The 21456-nt window shown below is 42.8% G+C and overlaps 1 protein-coding gene across 1 annotated transcript; it reads left to right on the top strand.

The window, feature by feature from the left end:
• Window positions 1-4655: 4655 nt before the first annotated feature.
• nuak1b (NUAK family, SNF1-like kinase, 1b) lies at window positions 4656-20413 on the top strand. Its single transcript, XM_080504562.1, has 7 exons — window positions 4656-5860; window positions 11221-11341; window positions 15029-15180; window positions 16285-16350; window positions 16481-16600; window positions 18129-18261; window positions 18901-20413. The coding sequence occupies exons 1-7, from the start codon at window positions 5567-5569 to the stop codon at window positions 19992-19994; spliced, it is 1980 nt and encodes a 659-aa protein (XP_080360688.1). The 5' UTR covers window positions 4656-5566; the 3' UTR covers window positions 19995-20413.
• The last annotated feature ends 1043 nt before the right edge of the window (window positions 20414-21456 follow it).

Genomic DNA, 21456 nt, shown 5'->3' on the forward strand with positions numbered 1-21456 from the left:
GCTTTGTACTTTTCCTTAAGTATTATTAATAGCAGTACTCTGACTTGTAATTCACTTTAAGTAATGGTACAGTAGCCACACTTGACTGCAAATGTTCAGTACCGTTGGATAAAATAGCCAAAACATTATTTATGTCGACATCATTTCAATTTTCAAAGAAACAATTGTGGCCAACTTTGTGCTGCATGAACAAAAGTATTCCTTTGGAGCCATATTGTGAATGAAAATGTAATTGTTCATGTGGTTTTTGAGGGGTGATTATGTTGTGATACACTTCCAGTTCAAACAGTCAAACATAGCTGCTTGTATTTTCTTTGCAGACAGAGTCAAATGTTGACAACATACTACTGATTATTTTCCAAGGTCTTCGTGATGTTTAAGGTGAATTGATCCACATTACATACTATATGACAATGTAGTCTCCTGCATAGTGAATTACATCGTATTGAATCTAAAAGTGTCCCCAAGGTCCAAAACAAATCATTTTACAAAAACTACTAATTTGCCAGGTTAATGAGAGCAGCTGGGGAGATGTAAGCCACTGGAACATTTATATACAACAGCAGACAATAGCAAAATATACACGTGACTCCAGGGAAAGGGGTTGTATACAGAGGATATAAGCCCTATGGACTGACTGAAAGAAGTGCTGATGATGGCTGTCTGCATTGAAACAAACTGAGCATAAGCTCAATACCAGCTTTACATTTCCACCAGTTATTGTAATGAAAATGAAACAGTCCTTATGATTGTTTTTAATGCATTGCTTAAATTATTGGGTGGATAAAATCCCAAACTATTTTTTTTTTAAGTTTATTATTTAGTAAGTGCTGAACAGTTTTGTTTACCAGCTGGACTTTAAAAAGATGTAAAGTCAAAGTAAAGTAAAATTATAAGATCTATATGACAGAGACATTATGTTGCTTTGCAGCTTTTCCCTGCTATTATTTTGTACAGTATATAGTTTTGTGTCAAGTGCTGGGATGTAAAAATGCAGGTTTAATTGGTTTGTATTGAAATGACTTTCATGAGTAATGTTGAGAATAGTTTCATGAGTACATGCACTATTTATGCATTTGCATTTCATATAGCTTGATGGCTGGATAAAACAGTCACACAACCTGTTAACATCTTTTTATTTGTTCAATATCTTGTCCCTGGCCTGTTTTATTTTGTGTACCCTGCCTTTTTCCCCATCTGTTGGACTGGATTGACTCAAGGCCCTGTGTAATTAGGTAAGTAACCGGAGGATGGATTAGTCTCAGATTGTAGTAGGTTGCTATTTTCACCACAAGAGAGCAGTGTTGACACTCTCTGCACTCAACAAGCCGCAGCTCCCAATGGAGTGCAAATGAGGACTCATATCAGAAACTCATCTCTGTTAGTGTTGCTATAACTGGACACTCCACCAACCATGTTTACGTCAATAAATACCGTGCAAAGTGATGTCAGCTATTTAAAGGGCCACTGGGGGGATAAAAACAACACACTCCTACATTGATCAGATATTGTTTGACATGCACCTAAACTTTTCCACTGTTGATTAATTAGCAGCTAAAACACAAGCACATGAACGATCACCAGCACAGACATGGTCGTTTTGTATTTAGGCTTCGTTTGACGGTAGCAGATTGGTTAAATGAAGGATCAAAAATATTGTTAAAGTTGATGATGACATTGATTCACAATAGTTGAACTTACCTGAACAAAAACATTTTCGAGCTTGAAAATGTCTGCAACTCTTGTTTGATAAATGGTAAACACACTTCACTTATATTATACATTTTCTTTACAGAGACATTCATTGACATGTACACACATACAGCAATTATTACAGTATTTTAGGTCAGGGTGAGATGAAGAATCAAACCTCCCAGGCAACCGTACAGCCACTTCAATCGAAGACATTTTTGATACTCGGCTGCACATTTCTCTCTTTTTGATCCTCAAAACATTCACATTGTGTCAGTCTGGCTTGAAAAACAGACGATTCAATAAATGAACAAGGTTTTCTTCTCTTCTTGTTTTTATTTAAATAATTACACTAAAGCAATGTAGTTGATTGATTGCAATTTCAGGCCAGAAATATCTGATTCCTCTTTAATTTTAGTGAAGAGTTTAATGCTCGCCTGCTTTGACTATGAGCTGATCAACTGAAAGGTTGCTGGTCATTATGGGTCCCATAGGTAGAGGGCAGCAATTCACCTCCACCTCAGAGTTGGCTTGGTGAAAGAGTCAAAAATGACATAGTTAAATGTTTGATGGAAGCAGCTTTAAGGTGCTTGAGATATTCATGTTTGAATCAAAGTTATTCTGGTAGTGCTCGCCACCATAATGACTTGGTTACTGAGAGTAAAAGACAATGGCTTTAGTGAAAATGCACCAATGAAAGAAAGGTGTGGTTCAGTCTTGGGTGAGGACACCACGGCCCATGAGCAGGTGGAGACCGGGATCAAACCTTGGAATTGGATGAGGACTCCTGCTACCACAGCAGCAGCCCCCCTTATCATCAGTACACTGATATTGTTCAGTGTTCAAGGTTTTTCAAATGCACGTTCACAATTTTTAGATTATAGAAACATGCATAACATTATCTGAATTGTAACCATATGACCCATCCAGCATACCAAAGAGGTCAGGAGAATACCTTCAAACAAACATGCAAACAACACATAGCAGCTTTACAATATTGTTTTAGTATAAGCAAAAAAAAAAAAAAAAAAAGAAAGAAAGAGAGGAAAAACCCAGTGGTGAAAACTCCTTGTTAACATTAGAGGCTTCATCATGCACGAATATGCAAGGATGATGACATCATCGTGCACGTTATCGCTGTTCCCCGCCAGTGCTGTCAAGTTAAATAAAGCATGCCGGCCAAAAATGGAGTCTTTCTTCTTGTGGTGTACATGTGCATGGAAAAAAACGACGAAGAGGGGAAGACCGATGTTTTGGAAATGGTCGTGGTTTGAGAAGCGAGGACAATTTGAAATGTCGATTCTGCAAAGGTAGCTGTTGCACTTATTGCCATATTCACCTACAATTAGATTGGTTGGTGAGTGGCTTGACGCTACCTGTGCTGTGTAGCGAGTCATCCATTGTTGAAATTTTTACACACTGTTTAAAAAAAAAATCATTGTAGGTTGTCTTTGATGTCACAACCACCCGTCTGCAGTTCTACACAAGACCACCAATTGACGTCACCCCAAAAGTCACAGTCTTTTCCAAAGCTGAAAATTGCTCGATTTACTATTTAAATGTTTATAGAATGGTCAGTTCTGACAACTTATACTAAGTTTACTCCTCCCGTGATGTGTTTTTCAACTTGGGCGCAGACATGTTTTTGGTCAACATTTAATCTTTCTTCATAAAGTTATCAGGAGTGACCCTCCAGCAAAAATCTAAGATCGCGTTCATGCGGAGACGAAAACATTCTCATATGCAAAAAAATTGTCTTACACAATGAAACCACCAAAAACACTACAACATTTACCATTTACCTCTATAAGTACAGATATATCACCACAGTGATACACCAAAAACAGAAAATGACAGTTTTGCTCCTCTGGAACTGCTGCCTTTGTTTAGAGAGATTGACGATCTAATAAAACACACTTAAAACCATCTCTTTGAGGACAGGGCCTAAAGTTCCTTTCACATGACAATATTTTCACGTGAAAAGGGAAATCTTTTGGGGATGTGGGGTCTCTGTTAACATGACGAGCCACTGAAAACACGTCTTTTCTGAAATGCTACTACTGCGCATTCGCACCACACCTGGAGTAAATAGTTCAACAATGGCGGCCTCAAGAGTGTCATGACTTTCAGGCCATATGCTGCTGACTGGTTTTATAGGGGAGCAATCCAAATGTCTATGTACTCGACATTGTTAATGTTTACAATGTATCATTATCTCTCTCTCTCTGTGTTGTTTCATTACAAAAACAAACATGAAAACGACATCATTTTTAGAATGTCTGCCGTTTCTGTGTAAATGGACATTTTTGAAAAAGCTGCTGTGTAAACCAGAAACCTTTCTGAATACACAAAAAAATGATGCGTGTTCACTTCAGACGGTGTCAGATAAATGCAAAACTTTTCTGAAACCAAAATGCAAAAACGTGTTCACAGTGCTTAACTTGTTTGCATGCAGCCATGTCGATGCAATGCAAACATTTATTTGAACAACAGAGTTACAAGCATTTTACATATACAACAGGGGGCATAAACATCTTTTTTTTTTATCGAGGGTGGGGGTGGAGGGGAGGAATAACCAATGACTTCTGCTTAACTATAACAAACCACATTAGGAGAAAAGAAAAAATGGGTTTTGATCTGAGGCAAAAAAAAAAATAATAATAATAACAAAGGCCATATGGCATGGAAGAGGGTGTGGTAGGGGTGTGTGTGTTGGGGGTGTGGGGGGGGGGGGGGGGGGGTATGTCACCTCCTGCAAGCGCAGTGCCTGGCTACGCCCCTGATCGCTGCTTCTAGTCATATCGGAGATGAGAACACAAAGGGAGAGAAGGGAAGAGGGAGGAAAAAAGACAGGCAAGGAGGAGGTCTGCCGAAACTCCGCCTCTGGTCTCGGATCCTCTCGCATTCCTTCTTCACACAGCCGCTCGCGCTGAGGATAGAGAGAGAGAGAGAGAGAGGGAGGGAGAGAGAGAGATTGAAAGGGAAGGAGAAACAGAAACAGAAGAAGGACACACACACATAGAAGAAGAGGAAGAAGCAGAAGAAGAAGGAATAGAAGAGGGGGAGCAGCGATACGACCATGGCAATATTCAAGAGGTCTCAGCCTGAGGTAGTGTCCGATCCCAGCGCACTTCCAGCAGCGTCGACCGGGGCTCGGATCATGCAGGCGCACAATAGACAGAGTCCTGATGAATGAGGATCTGTACCTGGGCCGTGGACAAAATGAGGGTCATCTTCATCCTAAACGCCGGTTTTGTCGCAGCTTTCTCGCCTTTCTCGTGATGTTGGCAGCGTTTAGGACGACAGATAATGTGAACGAGTCAGAATTAACCACAGCTAGATCATGCCAGTCTATTGAGGAGTTCATTTAGATTTTCCTTTTTTTTTTTTTTTTCTTTTCTTTTGATGGGATAGTGCTTGCACATATATTATAGCCAATAGAGCATCTTTGAATCGAAAGCGTGTTCAGCTTCCGGCATGCTCCCTGCTGCCGAAATCTGAACACAAGCTGTATTTTAATATAACATTGGCACTATAATTATTTTTAATCTCAGATAAGGAGGCGCAAATCATCTTATTATGAAGCGATCCTTTTAGACGTCTTGTGCTCCGTTTATTCTATTAGTAGATTTATTATATAGCGATAAGAGGAGGAATCCGCTTTATTTTGATCAAACCCAATTGATCAGTCGAATAAGACAATCTGGAAATGTCAAGTTTCCACGTGTGATAATATGATACGCGTTATTCCTTGTAATTTATTTATTTATTATTACTATTATTAGGCCTATAAGTATTATATTATCAATTGTTTTAAGTAGCTAGTTTGTAATATTTAACAGTGGGAAGGCGATTTGAACACTTCCCTAGTGAGATGGAAACCGCGTATTTATCGTCCCACCGGGGGACCCCCCGTCCCGAGGCCCAGAGGGGCCGCGGCTCAGCGGGCAGACCGGCGGGAGGCGGTGACCTCCCCCCAGCACCTCCAGCCTCGCCCCCGCCCCCGTCCGCAGGTGGCTCACCTGAGGACGCGGGGCGCAGAAACTCGGGCGTGAAGAAACACCACCACAAGCACAACCTGAAACACCGCTACGAGCTGCTGGAGACGCTGGGGAGAGGCACCTACGGGAAGGTGAAGAAGGCCATCGAGCGACACTCCGGCCGAGAGGTGAGTCGCTCCAGATGTCAACATCTGGTCACGGGGATGGCGCGCAGGCGCCGCTGCTTAATGCATGCACACTTTTTTTTTTTCTTTCCAGTAGCTGATACAAACAACCACGCTGGTGTTGAATTAAGTGGTTTGTTACTCTGAGAGGCATGTGCACGGGGGAATCCCCCCCCCCCCCTCCCCTCCCACTTCTCGCGCTCCAGAAAAGCCCCCCTGGGGCCGCGGAGTCATGCTGCACACGCTGCGTCCAGCGCGCCTCGCGACCGGATGCTGGAGCCCAAATCCGGCTACTGACAGACTGATGTGACCTGTGCGACCCCAGCAGCTGAGCATCACCAAATGCTGATAAAAGCTCCCAGGGGCCTTTTTGATTGTGCCTTTTTTTTTTTTTTTAGATGGATAGATAGATAGATAGATAGATAGATAGATAGATAGATAGATAGATAGATAGATAGATAGATAGATAGATAGATAGATAGATAGATAGATAGATAGATAGATATATAGATAGATAGATGTTGTATTAGTCCACTGGGAAATTCAACTTCAAACAACAACCATCATACTAATATTGCAATAACAATGCGATTAATAATATTGACATTCATGTTCCAGTGGGCAGGCAACTGTGGCTCCATCAGATGTGCATGAATGCACAGTGCATGGAAACATACAATATGACAGTTTAGTCAGTCTTTTGTCATATATACACTGGATATATTGATGTCACAATAAAGGTACATGTGCCATATGTTGTGCAGGCTCAATTTCAACTGTGTTTTAACTTTAGTCATGGTAAATATTGATTGGATAAAGAAATGCACCTTAAGAAGAAAAATTCCAAATGTCTGCTACATGATTTAATACATTTAATCCAGGGGCATTTTTTCTTTTTCTTTAATGACATTGCTAGATTAGTAGTTTTTTGGTAGCCTACAGGAGCACCAGTGAAGATCTGATAATTCCCAGCATCTGTTTGATGCCATCATAAGTCTACAAAAGAACTGTAAACCACATGCTAAGATTCTTTGAACAACCTACTTGCAAAATACCCTAAAAAGTGGCGATGGTTTAAAGATTCTGTGGGTTTGTTTGTTAATTATTTCTATGCATATTACAAATGAAAGAAATAAATCCCATTTTTATAGCACTTTATATTTTGTGTACTTTGAACAGCTACTACTATAATGTCCCTTAACTTCACATATTTCACCACTTTATTTTTCTTGATTTAAAGCATTTTTATTCATCATGGCAAACCCACCATCTGCTTCTGTGCCCTTGCAGAGCTGCACATACGTATTTCCAGTTGCAGCATATTATGACCCCTACTGCCCACTCTGGCAGGACATGAGGAACTTTCCATGTACTGGGAATGCCTGGGGGAAGCTTTGCTCAGTACAGGTCAACAAACTCACACCCACTCCTGCCACCGATGGCTTCATAGCTACTGACAGACAGCTGTTTGAGTAATAGTAGGGCCATAAACTCTTTTGATAAGGGCTTGTTCTCTTATGACATTTATACTTTCACTTGTACCAGAAAACTGCACATAGCAAACTTGTTAAGAACAACTCAGATTGTGCATTTTAAACAAATTTAGAGGCTCTTGCTTCTTTCCATATACCCACCACCACACTGGACGTGATGCATCCTTACCAACAGCATATACACAGTCTTGTCCATCAAACTTGTGTGGCACGAAGTTATCTGTTAACCTATTGTCTGCAGTGCTGTGCTGAGCGTGCCATTCAGGCTTGGAATATGAAGTACATGTTATTTTTACACTGCTGTGCTTCTAGTGGTGGAAGTCCTTAAAGAAGGAGTGGCTCTGCACATGAAGCACCAACATAGCACAACTGCTGGCCAGCTCACTGGCCATGTGTGTCTGGCGCTGTGTTGCTGGAGTTTACTTGGCCTCTGACCCAGAGGAAGTCCTTTGTGTCCATGTGGCAGATATAGCATGCTGGTGAAGAGAGTTACACAATCATCTTATTTCCCTGCACATTATTATGGCCTATGCCACAAAGCCAATGCGAGACACAGAGGGAACTGAGGAAGTTCCTTGTGTAACTTAAGGCGTACTTATGTGGGAATGAACTGAAGGGTTCTGAGGAAGATTGATTAGTTGAAGGCAAAGCCAGCCTCTCTGTGAGAGGAGATCTGAGTGGTTGATTTAATCTGGAAAGCTGCGTGTTTTACTGCTTGGTAGCTCAGTGGAAACCCAACACTATATGAAGTGGAACTGATCTTATTGGGGGTATATGATATAGGCACAAGCTAAAGGGTTGGCACATAGCTTAATTTGACATGCTTCTATACCTCTGAGAGGAATAAAAGAAGACTGTGTGGGTTTCAGTGTAACATATGCCATTTAGGAGGCTGTTGTGAAAAGGTTGTGGTGACAGCCAGGCCTAAAATGGATACTGACACATAAAAGGCCATCCACAGCAGGAAATGAGATTTGAGGAGAAGGCTAATATCCTGTATGAAGGGCCCATCACAAATAGGGGGGGGCGAGCAGTTTGCATTGAAATACTGGAAAAGCCCACTACCATAACAAGAGTGGGACAGCCTCCGTTAAATCAGATACTGAGTCACATTAATGCAAGCTTAAAACTCAAGATTACATCACTCCCAAACAATGGATTCAATGGGGAGGTACGCTGGAGGGTCAAACTCTGACATTCCTCTGCTATATGTGGTGCCGCTGATGAGGCATTATGACTCCTGGCTGTGTTTGAGAATAAAGTTCTCTGGAAAGTAACTGGCCTCTTCCTCCCCCTCACTCACTCTCCCTTTTTCTTCTCCTCCCCTTAAAACTCTGAGTCAGATTCACGGTCAACACAACAGATGATCATGATCTTTAGACAACGCAGGGACAGACAAGCTTGTGATGAATACTTCATCTATTTTAATGGCCTGAGAAAGTGCGGGAAGATGTCAGGCTCCACTGAAGCGAAACATGGACTTTCACTTCAAACAGGCTCTTTTGAGAACTAGTTTAGGGGTCGGGAGGGGGCGGGTTGGGGCGGGTGGGATGGAGGAGAAGGACGGGCCCCATACCTGGCAGGGGCCAGCGTGGGCAGCAGTGCAGTGCCTGTTGACTGTGAGTGACAGTAATAGGGATCCACTTAAGGACAAGCGAAGCTGTGTTGGCCAGCTGACAAGTGGCTGGTCTGCAGCTCTGTTTAATGATCCACATCGGGGTCAGGGCAAGGGAACATGAGGAGATACACAAGAGATACCTGGCTTTGCCTCAATCCCAGTATGTGAGGCCTGGTTCATTCAAGGAGTTAGCATACGTTGTAAACTTCTACAGGTGAGGTAAAGCCCCGTTAGGAGAAAAATGAGCAGTTGCAGCATGACATTTCACTTGCTTTTGTGTGCTGTAACTTGATTTAGATTGTCGTGCAATTGTGGCTGAAGTAAATGATTTCCTGGATTAATACCTACATTAAATCCAGGAAGGTGACTCACAATGGACTTCACTGCGGAACACAAAAGTCAACGATGTTACCCTCATTTTGGGGATCAGTGATATAATCTTGATGATTCTGGTGAGGTAAAGGAAAACATCAGTGTTAAGACACAAACAACCTACACTAATTATGAACACAACATGTGAAACCCCCTGGACCCTGGATTGTTTATTATGGTATCCTTTCTTTAAATTCTATGTAATCAAGGCATGCCCTGGAAGGGAGCTATTCCGGTTTGGGGTTATTTTTATTGATGTACACGGTAATTAGCTTGGCACTCGCTACTGCCTGTGGTTTCTGCTGCATGGAATAAAGCTGGGCTTCTCTGAATACTGCAGCTCGGCGAGGAGAGGACAAAAGTTTAAACCAACAAAATTCAGAGTGATCAGACTCTATACAGAGTTGATCAAAGCAAACCAAGGATTCAATCCAGAATGTTTAGGCTACAATTAGAGAGATGTGCTAGACGTTTTTCCCTCCATTGGTTTATTTGGAGAAGGCCACGAACCCCTCATTTATGGAGAGCATAGGTTACTGGTTAGATTGCATCCACTTGCAGCTGTCTTTGAATGTCGTGGCACCGCCACGACAATGAAAAATAGTCAAACCAAGTTTCACTGTTTCATCTCCTGTAACAGCCAGTTTGGAAAGGCGAAATGAATGAATGACTTCCTCAGCCTCTGCTCAGTCTCCATTAAACTCCCAGCAGGCGTTTAGATGTAGGCCATTGGCTGTTTTTAATCAGAATGACTAAAAATAAAAGACGATGGAGAGTGATGAGTGTCATCTCAGGGAGTTTTTGACAGGGGAGGAAGTATAGCTGTTAATGCCACCCGTTTGGTTTTTGCATTGGCATGCTGAATATTGAAAATTACACATTTTTAACACCATGCTCAACTGTATCCATACTTTGTTTCAGCATATGTGTGATCTTCACTTACTCTATAAAGGAGGAGTAGGTTCTTTTGTTGAGGTGTCCCACCAGTTTGGTACAGAAAAGAACCTTTCAAAAACCGTCCAACTATTGATTATCATATAATCTTGAACTGAATTGACGGTGTTCATTTTTTGCAGTCCTGTTAATTTTTTGTACAGTATGTGGTTTTGTTGTAAAATTTTATATTGCTTCCATAATCATCGCTTACTGTTGGTTGTGGTGGGAAGGTGAGGGATTTCTAGACTAGCCTAATTAGTCTCAGTTTTAACAACAGCTACTCACACAATGGCTATGGAAACAATTCTGTTCTGGACTGGTGGCACTGACGATCGTCCCTGCTGTGGTGCTGACTAATACCTGGTTTAATGTACAAGATGTACCAAAGAGCCTCCATTATGGTGCCATGACTCAAGTTGTTTTTCTCAAGAGTACACCTTCCTTTGGCTTCACGTAGAGTAAATTACTGAGTGGTGAGCATGAGATGGTTGCACTCGAGCAGATATGATTACATGGGTTGCTGAGGTCAAAGGTTATACCTGCTAAGATAAGATAAGATTTTGCAGCTCGAGAACCTAATCCATTTTGTTTGGAAAGAATTTGTAAATGGAAAAGTTTTTGTCTTCTCTCAAGTGTTTCTGCTGACACAGACCGCCCATGTTGCACCACGTGCTATTCAACAGTTGCGTCAATATCAAAGTTCACTGATAAGATAATGCATGTTGCATAAATTGAGTGTTCTTTAATTGGATGTTAGGGTTTTCTGAAGTAATTTCTCTCTCTAGTTAAATTAACATATTCATGCGATCAATGTAACTGAAAACAGGGAAATGTGTTTTCAACTGCATCCCCCAGTTCAAGGAAAATACTTTCTTGCTTTGAAAAGTAAATTTTATGTAGCCGCAAGCTATTTGAACTGAGTGTTTTCCATCCTCTGTTTCCAGGTGGCTATAAAGTCGATTCGCAAGGAGAAGATCAAGGATGAGCAAGACATGGTACACATCCGCAGGGAGATTGAAATCATGTCATCCCTCCGCCACCCACATATCATCTCTATATATGAAGGTAAAGGTCCCGGAAATATGCACATAACCAAGACAAATCCTAGACACTCGTTTGACTTGAACACACATAAACAAAAAACACACATGTCCAACATTCTTCGATCTCCTTCAGCTCATTTAGAATTTGTGGCCAAGATGCAGGACTGTCATGTTATGACATGCAGTCATAATTACTCCTGGACTACAGCTCTGGGATGTTATTCATCTTGTCTGTCTGGCTGCCTGGGCCAGTAAAAGTCTGGATGGCTTTGACGGTGGATCTCTCTGAATGTGTGCGTGTGTGCACGTGTGTGTTGAAAGTTTGTGTTTATAAGAGGGGTGATATTCTAAGGGATTGCCTCTCCCACATCTAAGAGGTCTCATCCCTTGTCTACTCTGGTCTTGATCTCGGGGCCAGACATCTGTAGATGCTTACAGACAACTGCAGCTGGGAACCAGACTGTACTTGTGTGGGTGTGTGTGTGTGCATAGTATGTGTGTCTGAATAAGTGCTGGTATTTATGTGTATTGTTGAATGTGTGTGTGTGTGTGTGTGTGTGTGTGTGTGTGTGTGTGTGTGTGTGTGTGTGTGTGTGTGTGTGTGTGTGTGTGTGTGTGTGTGTGTGTGTGTGTGTGTGAGTGTGTGTGAGTGTGTGTGTGTGTGTGTGTGTGTGTGTGTGTGTGTGGGTGTGGGTGTGTGTGTGTGTGTGTGTGTGTGTGTGTGTGTACATGCATGTGTGTGTGACCCCAGTCACCCAGTCATGCACCCTGTCTGACTCACGTCCAGTACTATGCAGTGGGAGGAATGGCCTTAAGTCTTCCCTGAAGAGTGTGTCAACATATATCTACACCAGGAAGCAAGTCTTGAAATATCAAAAGCCTTCAAGACAGGCTCATACGACACATATTTACGCTCTGGACCATATACTGTATACATATGAGACCTTTTGAATGACCTTTACCTCATCATAAAACAACAGATAAGAATTTTTGGTCATGTAAAGGTTTAACAATTCCCATTGAATTTTGAACACACCACCTGCAATAAATCACCCCTTATTATAGTTTGAGCCGACGCACAGTCTTTTACAGTCACAAGGCACTTCGGTGTGAATCGGTTTCATATGATTTGCGACATGTAACTATTTTTATGCATGTGTCAACAATGCACCAGTTTCAGCACCCCTTTTTCAGGAGAGCCTCACTAACACAATGGCAACAGGTTGTGTGCCACTGCCCAAACTGGCTTGCCCACTGTCCTTTGTACAGACTCACAGTCCCCTTATCAGTAATGTGTTTATGCAACAAATAAAACTATTTGATATGGGTATGTGCCAGTAGTCAGCTGAAGTGCAGTTGACTTTTAGGTGTTTTCTCGGAGAACAATTTAAAAAACATGCAGGTTTATAAACTCTGACGAACCGGTATAGTGTTGCTATAAGTGCAGCCTTTGTTTATAAGCAACGTGCTCCATGACCAAACTCAACCAGATTTATTGCTGTTGCTCTTTGGTGTCTCACTTCAATCCCTGCGCTTACTGTTGTGGCCTGGCCTCCACCCAAGCTTGCTTTAGAGATATATAGGAGACCTAGAGATTTGTGTATCCGGCAACACCCTCTTCAACAGCCCCAGCTTACTGCCTTGTGTGAAGCAAAGCTGAACCAGATGTGTACGTGAAGATTGATTTTTGCCACTCCCTCACATTCTGCATCCATCAGCATGTTGTGTGGTACATTTAAAAGTGGACTTTACTTTTTTCTCTTCGATATGTTAGTACCTTCTTAAAAAAAACAAATAGTTGCTTCCCCTAGAATGACATTTCACTAACACATCTCTACCATTTTAGTGTGTAGATTCCTATTTTATAGGGCCAAATATAAGAAAATGTCTACAATTCTTTCTTTTTTCAAGACACTTTAGTAATCCCCTTGGGGAAATTATTTCTCTATATTTAACCAATCCTATTCAATTGACCTTAACCACACATGGAGAGCTACTGTGTGTAAAAAGTCAAAGCGAGAACTTGTCTGCTTTTGTCAGCTGTAATCTTTCGTATAAGCAGCCCATATTTATACTCAACAGTATATATGGGTCAAACAAACGTGTTTTTAAGAGTGAGCTTTACAGAAGCTGGAGTGTAGGTTTTGCAACAATCTGACAGAGTTAGTAATTATACATATTTATCATTAATCCCAGACTTCATGCTGAGCTAACATGAGCTCACCAGCAGCTGTCTACAGCTTGGCATGCAACACATTAACGTCAGTGACAAATATCTTGGCATACAATTAGAAAAGTACAATTCTGACAACCTAGAGATTATAAGATATATTTCTTGCATCAGCCCTCTTTCTCTCCTTTTGTGTAATAGTAGCCTGCCTCTTGTGTCACATGTAGCTTTGCAACAGCAGTCAATCATCAGTGCATCCAACAGGAGAATAGGTGCTAATTAGTTAGATGTGAGGTCCTGACCTGTAAACAAAGCCCAGTGAGTGATAGGGAGGCTGCAGAGGTGGCTGGTGTACCCAACGGCCCGTAACAAACCCAAGTTATGTAAGCCAGGTAATTACTTCTCCACCAGGGGTCAAGGGTAAATGGGAGTGCAAGCTGCGAATTGCCTCTCCAAGTCAATCCCCATCGAGGGTCTCTTCGATTGTCACCCCAGCTCACGACTACGTTCACCAATCAGGGGGCTGTGTCTGCTCTGCGCTCGGGAGTGCTTGGCGTAACGTCCCGTCAGTTATTTCCCGAGCAGCCAGACAGTCACAATCAGGAAGCATTACCATCACTCAGCAACTGTGTGTTTTTGCAGAGGATTATATCTCTAAAAAGAACTCCAAGGGAGGGAGTGGAGGAAAGCAGTGTGACAGACTATGAAGGTGCTCACTCAAGGGTGTAGAAAGTTGAGGCCCTCACCCCCGGTGACCCTGCTGTGTGGGAAAATCAACACACACAATGTGTAGCAACATGGCTGTCATTGTCACAACAGGAATTACTTTACTTTTACTGCTCTTAGACACAAAATATTTCTCACATGGTGTTGTTAACCTACCAGTCCATAAGTGTATTTATCCAATTTTGTTCAGTAAGCATTGACTTGAATGAGTAATCAGAAGATTGAATTTAGTATATTGAAATTGATGTCTTATTGATATTGAGGCTTTAAATTACACAGAAATAACTACTGAGTGAAACATTATGTGGAAACACAACTATTCAGTGTCGAAGTTAGTAATATTACAATGTGGTGTAAAAAAGAACAAACTGATAGAACATTGAAACATTGTACTTAAAAGATTAGCAGACACTCTGCTGATTAATCTATCTCTCTCAAAATCTTCTATCCAGTACCTTGTTTTTTTGGTCTGTTTTTGCTGCTCACCACGTGCTCATATCTCTGAGGAATGGGCTTGATTGAGTTAACAGCCCCTCCCTGGGATGTTGTGAAGCAGCCAAACTTCGGAGGTGGGGTTTGGGTGATGTAACCCTGGGAGATGTGTGGAGATGTTATGTGCTTCTCAGGAATCTGGACTTCTGATCCAAAGGGGGCCGTTGGTTTACTTTGTTTTTACATAAAAATGTTTATTTAGGTTTTTGACATGCTAAAATTAACCTGGAGATCGCACATTTGTCCCACCATGTAAGCATTGCTATATATGTTACTGAGAAAAAGCATTAATAGGGATCCAATTACTTTCATATGTTTCAGTGTTTGAGAACAAGGACAAGATCGTGATTGTGATGGAGTATGCCAGCAAGGGTGAGCTCTATGACTACATCAGCGAGCGCCGGCGCCTGAGCGAGCGAGAGACCAGACACTTCTTCAGGCAGATAGTCTCTGCCGTGCACCACTGCCACAAGGTGAGGAAACCCATTTCTGAGCCAACACAGGCAAAAACACGCACTTTCAATTTGTGGTTACCTTAAAATTCTCTTCGCCTCTCTTGAATGCGTATCCAGACTTTGTTTTTAAGGTACATTTTAACATTAACCATGTACCTACACAGTCAACCATGCAGCCAGTTAATCTGCAGGCTCTACAGAATATGCTTTTCTTGGCTCACTGGTGCTGGGGAGTCATCTGTTTCTGAGTGAAGATGGAACACAGGCCAGTTTAATTTGGGCTCATGCTCCAAATACAGTACAGTGCATTGAGCAGACCCCACTTAAATTGCGGGCTCATCTGTTGCCCCGCACACTAATGGTTGCCTCCCCCACAACCCCCAGCTTCAGCACAGAGATTTAGCTCCAGCCACACCCATGCCAACCCTTGTTCCACACCTCACTGGCTCTCATCAAAACCCACGAGTACCAAGGCCTGTTTGGATGGACTCCCCCTTCTTGTCATGCTCTTCCCCGCTGGAGATAGGGATGATGTCACTGGCCCTCAGATAGGAGAGTCCCAGACAGCCGTGAATGATGAATCATTACCACCAAGTGCAACCTCCTGCTGGGTGGGGTGGTGTGACTCACTGCCTCAACAAGCAAGAAAACCACTTCTTCCTTTTATCTGCCAATCAGCATCATGTGAACATGAACGCTATGCCAAACAATAACCAACAAGAGATGCCACAGATGCAGAGCAGTGGGGGGTGAGGGGTGAAGTCACTTGTCCACATCTGAGCTATGCTTTTTTGGTCTGCATACCATATGTCATTTCCTCAATTTTTAAGACAAATGATATGGTTGTTGTTTATCAAAATACTGTGAGAACAGTATTCATATGGGGGTAAATTACAGACTCTTGTTGATATAAAACATGTGGCTTGATTAAAAAGAGAAATCTCCCCAGCTGTCAGCATAAAGACCTGGGGGGGGGGGGTCTCACTAACGGGTTGCCTTGATTCTCCCCCCGAGAGCCACATAATATCTTTGTCAGAGTAAATTTTCTCAATACAAAAAAAGGGATTTTACTACTTAGATTTATATGTCACATATAATGATTTTTCACTCATTGAATTTCAGAATGGAGTGGTGCACAGGGATCTGAAACTGGAAAATGTGCTACTGGATGAAAACTGTAATATCAAGGTATGTCTGCTCCTTGATCTGTGACGCATCACCCCTCTGACTGGAATAGCTCACCTCAAATTATCTTTGCACAGAGCGATTAAAAGTCACATGGTTGGCGCAAAATTCACATGTGGCCCTCTTTCTGCAGATCGCAGACTTTGGGCTGTCCAACCTCTACCATAAGGACAAGCTGCTGCAAACCTTTTGTGGGAGCCCGCTCTACGCTTCACCGGAGATCGTCAATGGGAGACCGTACCGTGGCCCAGAGGTGGGGCCTACTCAATGTTTGGAAATGGAATTTGCTATTTATTTAATTGTTATTTATGTGTGCCTCCATAGGAAGATTACATCACACAATCACACATGTGATTATCATAATTATGTAGTTCATTGACAATGTAGTCAGGAGGCTTTCTTTTCTTTGATGGGATTAGTCGCTAGTCAAAAGGAGGTCTCCCTTGCAGCTCCACAGTGGGTCAACTTAAAGACTGTCTGCATCCCACCCTTGTCCACCATCTTCCTACAATGCTTTGCTCCTTTGAAGTGAGTAACTGGAGGATAGTTTTTCTTCACTTAGCTTGCAGCTTAATGGGGCTGGAATGAGCACTGCAGGCCTCAAAGAGGTGGTCAGAGTCAGCATCTAATAATTTTAGCCAAGGGAACAGTGAAAACGTCTCTCCCAAAAGCCAGTTATCTGCTAAGGGCGTTGTCACCATAGTTGTATCAGGTTCATAAAACAATGCAGCAAAGAAGGGGAACATTTTTTTTTTTTTTTTTTTTTTTTTAGATGTTCAAGTCTAACCGTTCAATTTAGAGTGATTCACTGTAATTTACTTGAGCGTGCTAAAAACGACAGTCCTCCGCTTGCAATGGAAATTACAGAACCACTGTTGGGGTGAGGCCACAAATTACAGCAAACTCGGGGAAACAAAAATAGAACAAAACAATAACGCGTGGCCCGGCTCACTCTCGAGGACTGACCAGTTACAACTGAAGACTGAAAAACATTCTTGATGCAAGTCCAAAACCTTAAAGGAAGTACACCAGCTACATTACGAGTGCTATCTGATTTCCTCTTCCTCTACTATGCCTCAAAGCCCTGTCGGCTGCTATCAGAAGCACATTCCCCAGAACATCCCATCCTTTCCGCAGCACAATCAACCCGCTCATATTCTCACACACATAAACAGGCCTTTGGTGTTTTTCCAGCAAGTTATCAAGAGCTCAGGATACCACATCAGCCATCTCTGCAGCTCTCATTACCCGTTTCCACTCCCACCACTTCCACTGTGGCGCTACACCTTGTCATGGCAGTCTTATGTAACTTCAAAAAAGACACAGTTCATTCGGCTGCTGGTCAGAAAGTGCTTGCCTGTTGCCTGACAAAGCAACAGAGACCGTAGCTGATTTATCTCTGTGCAAACAAAACAACTTCCCACCAGAATGCATTTGTTATTATTCCCTGGAAAGTTAAAAAGCTCGACAGTGTCAGAAGCTTTTTAACAGAGATGTTCTCATGTGGCGTTTGTCTGAAAAAGTGATCGGGGGTGATTATTAATGTCAAAGCAAAGTACGGAGCATAACTCACTGGGCAGAGTGGAGCTGAACTCATTCCACCGCATTCATTTTAATTTCATGAATCACTAATGAAAACAGTGTTCTGGAGGACTGCCTTTACATTACATAACACACCTCAGCTTTTTGTTTTCTCAGTCTACAGCAGATGTATGGTACATATCTCCCTTGACAGCATGTTGTGCTGTGTGTATAAATAAACAAGGTTTTTGTTTGCACAGGTGGACAGCTGGGCTCTCGGGGTGCTGCTGTACACCCTGGTCTATGGAACGATGCCATTTGATGGGGGAGACCACAAGAACCTCATTCGCCAGATTAGCAATGGCGAGTACAAAGAACCCACTCAGTCCTCAGGTAATTCAGGAATTTCTGACTCGGTTCGCATCTCATTCAAGGAAAAAAAAAATAGCACTCCTTGTATAAATCAGAAACTGTAGTCTGCAAATCAAGTTTGGCTGCACCATAAATAGAAGCAAGGGAGGCTTCATGTAAATTCCAGAAAACACACAAAATGGTTTGAACTGTGGAATGTGGAATGGAATATTAATCAAAACACACATCCAGTAGAATCTGCATATTGCATTACATATGGTGCTCGATACTAATATTGTCCAAGGCTACACACCTGTTATACTACTTTCTTTTAAAATAAACTTCACAAGAGATTCAGTGGTTAAATAACAACTCCTTTCTTTTCAATGCTGAATACAAAACAAGCATCTTATGAAGTGAATTCAACTTATTCCATTTTTGTAGTATCTCAAATTTCTTAGTAATTTAAGAGACATTTAGTTCAGGACCTCACGTATTCTAAAATTCTGTGGGCATCAAAGCAGCTAGGGTACATGAGAAGGTTTTGACTGAACAAAAAACTGATCTTTACAAAGCTCTCAGCAATAAAAACACTTATCAATGCATAACAGTAACAGCATGTGCTTTTAGTACTTGTATTTGCTCACAAAGCAGCTCACAGGTGTTCCTGTTTTCTGTTAGATGCCCGTGGGCTGATTCGCTGGATGCTGATGGTGAACCCTGAGCGTCGGGCTACGGTGGAAGACATTGCCAATCACTGGTGGGTGAATTGGGGCTGGAAGAACAGTGTGTGTGACTGCGAGACCCAACGTGACCACGGAGGCTCGCCCATGCTGGCCCGTTTCATCGACTGGCAGAACCGCACTGAGCCACGTGGTTCTGGGGCCAAAGCTACAGCCATGCCACTGCTGCTGCGCCAGAGGCCCAAAAAGTCCAAGAAGGAAAATGTGGAAGCGGAACAGACCCACTGTGGAACGGAAGACAAGCCCGGTTTGAAGAGACCCAAGGGGATCCTGAAGACGAGGGTGACTGAGGAGCAGCAGGCTGCCAGTGTGGAAGAAGTAGAGTCAGTTCAGGCAACATTGCTTCAGCAAGCTGAAGGGGTAGAGGAGACCACAAGTCCAGATCGAGAGGAAGAGGAGCCAACTCTGGGAGGAGTTTCTCCAGCCAAGATGGTGCCTTCCCTGCCAAAGAAAGGCATTTTGAAGAACAACCAACAGCGGGAATCAGGGTACTACTCTTCCCCAGAGCGCAGTGAGTCCTCTGAGCTTTTGGGAGGAGCCAGTATGTCTCTGCTCGCCACATCTCCACCAAAGAGAGTCATGGGGAGAAAGGGCATCTTGAAACGGAATGGAAAATACTCCACCTACAGCGGGAATCCTTCAGCGGCAACAGTGGCTGGAGTTCTCTGTGAGCCTCCTCCCCCACCCGACTCAGGTCTTTCCCGTAGTCAGAGTCGGCCCTCCAGCATTGTGGGTGAGGACAGCTCCGTCCTGTCCCTGTCGCCCAGCTCCCTTGGTGGAGCTGAGTGGCACCCCTCCACCTCCCACCTCCGCTCCAACATCAGGGCCTGCGTGTCCGCTGAAAACCTGCTGCAGCTCGCCAACTTCAAGGGCTTCCAGGCAGCCCAACCACTCCAGGGATCCAAGTTCAGCCGTGGGCCCAAAACAAAAGGCTCCCCAGGGGACAATGGCAGCTTCTCTTTGCTGGGGGACATGGAGGACATGACTCAGGTGTACCAGCAAGCCCTGGACATCAGCAGTAACCTCACCTAACAGAAGGGCGGCAGAGAGAGAAGAAGCAGAGGGTCGAGAACAGGAGGGTGTCTGTGTGCATGTGTGTGTGTGTGTGAGAACAGATGCATATGTGTGGCATTAACGACCAGTGGGTTACTGGGATACACCTTTTGGGGGTTGTGACTTCTCAAATAGGGATGGAATCTTGATGGAACAAAGAAATGTTTATACTCACACACACACATGCACATGCTAAGGTGTACTTCTCTTGGCAAAAGGAAATTCAGTTAGGGTTTTGTGAACAGAAGAGAGACGGCTCTGGCACCAGAGAATGCCACCCACTCTGCTCTCTTGGGCCGCCCATAGACTTTGCTGTGTTCAACATGTTTACATATTCAGCAAGAAGGCAAGTTAGAATCACAAACGCAGCAACCAGAAACTGGTTGGCTCTCTTAGTACACCAACCATTTTGAACATGAGTTTACAAAAGCACCTTAAAACTCACACACACAGAGCACATGCTTTTGTGATCTTTACTTTCTTTATATGAAAAAAAAAAAGAAACAAACCAGGGTCTTGTTCTAAAAATACCTAACATTGCTGATTATTTATTAATATTTTGTAGCTTTAGTTTTAAGTGCAAAAACTGGTGGGTGCTGGCTATTACTGGAAGAGTACAAAGCTCCTTGTCTCCAACTCTTTTTGCGGAATTGACATATATAATTGTGTTGCTCAGAGATGAGAAACATATATATACTCGACATGTATAACTCTGCCTGTGGCTGTAAAACACACAGGCAAATATATCTTCATGAAAGTGTATGTCCTATATATGTGTATGATGCTAGGGAATATGTAGGAAGTGCCTTTTTTGATCCATAACAAACATTATGTATGTCATTTCCCTGAATTGGAAGGAAAAGCAAGGCCAACCTGTCACCAGTTGAGCTTTTTTTCATGTTGTTTTTGAATGTGGAGAGACCCAGGGCCTTCAGAGCACAGCTGACTAACTTTACTTGCTTTCGGGGTTCAAAGGTCGAATTGAGGCCGTTGAGATCAAACAGTCTTGTCTCGCTCTTACACACACATAAAAAACAGCGTTAACAGGCCCCCTCCAAGGAAAAAAAATACTCCTCTGTGTTCTTTGTCTGTGTTTGAGCCATACTTTGATTTGTCAGCGGTTTAGGTGGCTCGGTCGAACACAGTTTCTGCTGGCGGCACAAGAAGTCTGGAGGGGCTCATCTAGTGGGACATGTAGTGAAGGGAGATGGCGCAGACACAATCTCAGAGTCCTGGAATGTGCCTGGTTCTCTTAACCTTGGTCGTTTCACATATTCAAGGCGACCTGATAAAACAGGCTGTTGAGTGAGAAAAGTACAAATGCTTTTCTTCCCCCCCCCCCATTTTTTTCACACCAAAGACATGCAAAGTGTTTTCCATTATCAGACTTGTTAATATTTTACACGTCGTTCTTCAGGAGAGCTAAGTAAGGCCATTTGTT

This window comes from Blennius ocellaris, assembly GCF_963422515.1.
Source record: "Blennius ocellaris genome assembly, chromosome: 11".
NCBI lineage: Eukaryota > Metazoa > Chordata > Actinopteri > Blenniiformes > Blenniidae > Blennius > Blennius ocellaris.

Coding starts and splice junctions, on each gene's coding strand:
- nuak1b (XM_080504562.1), top strand. CDS start 5,567: ATGGAAACCGCGTATTTATCGTCCCACCGGGGGACCCCCCGTCCCGAG. Junction 5,861..11,220: donor AGCGACACTCCGGCCGAGAG/GTGAGTCGCTCC, acceptor CTCTGTTTCCAG/GTGGCTATAAAGTCGATTCG. Junction 11,342..15,028: donor TATCATCTCTATATATGAAG/GTAAAGGTCCCG, acceptor CATATGTTTCAG/TGTTTGAGAACAAGGACAAG.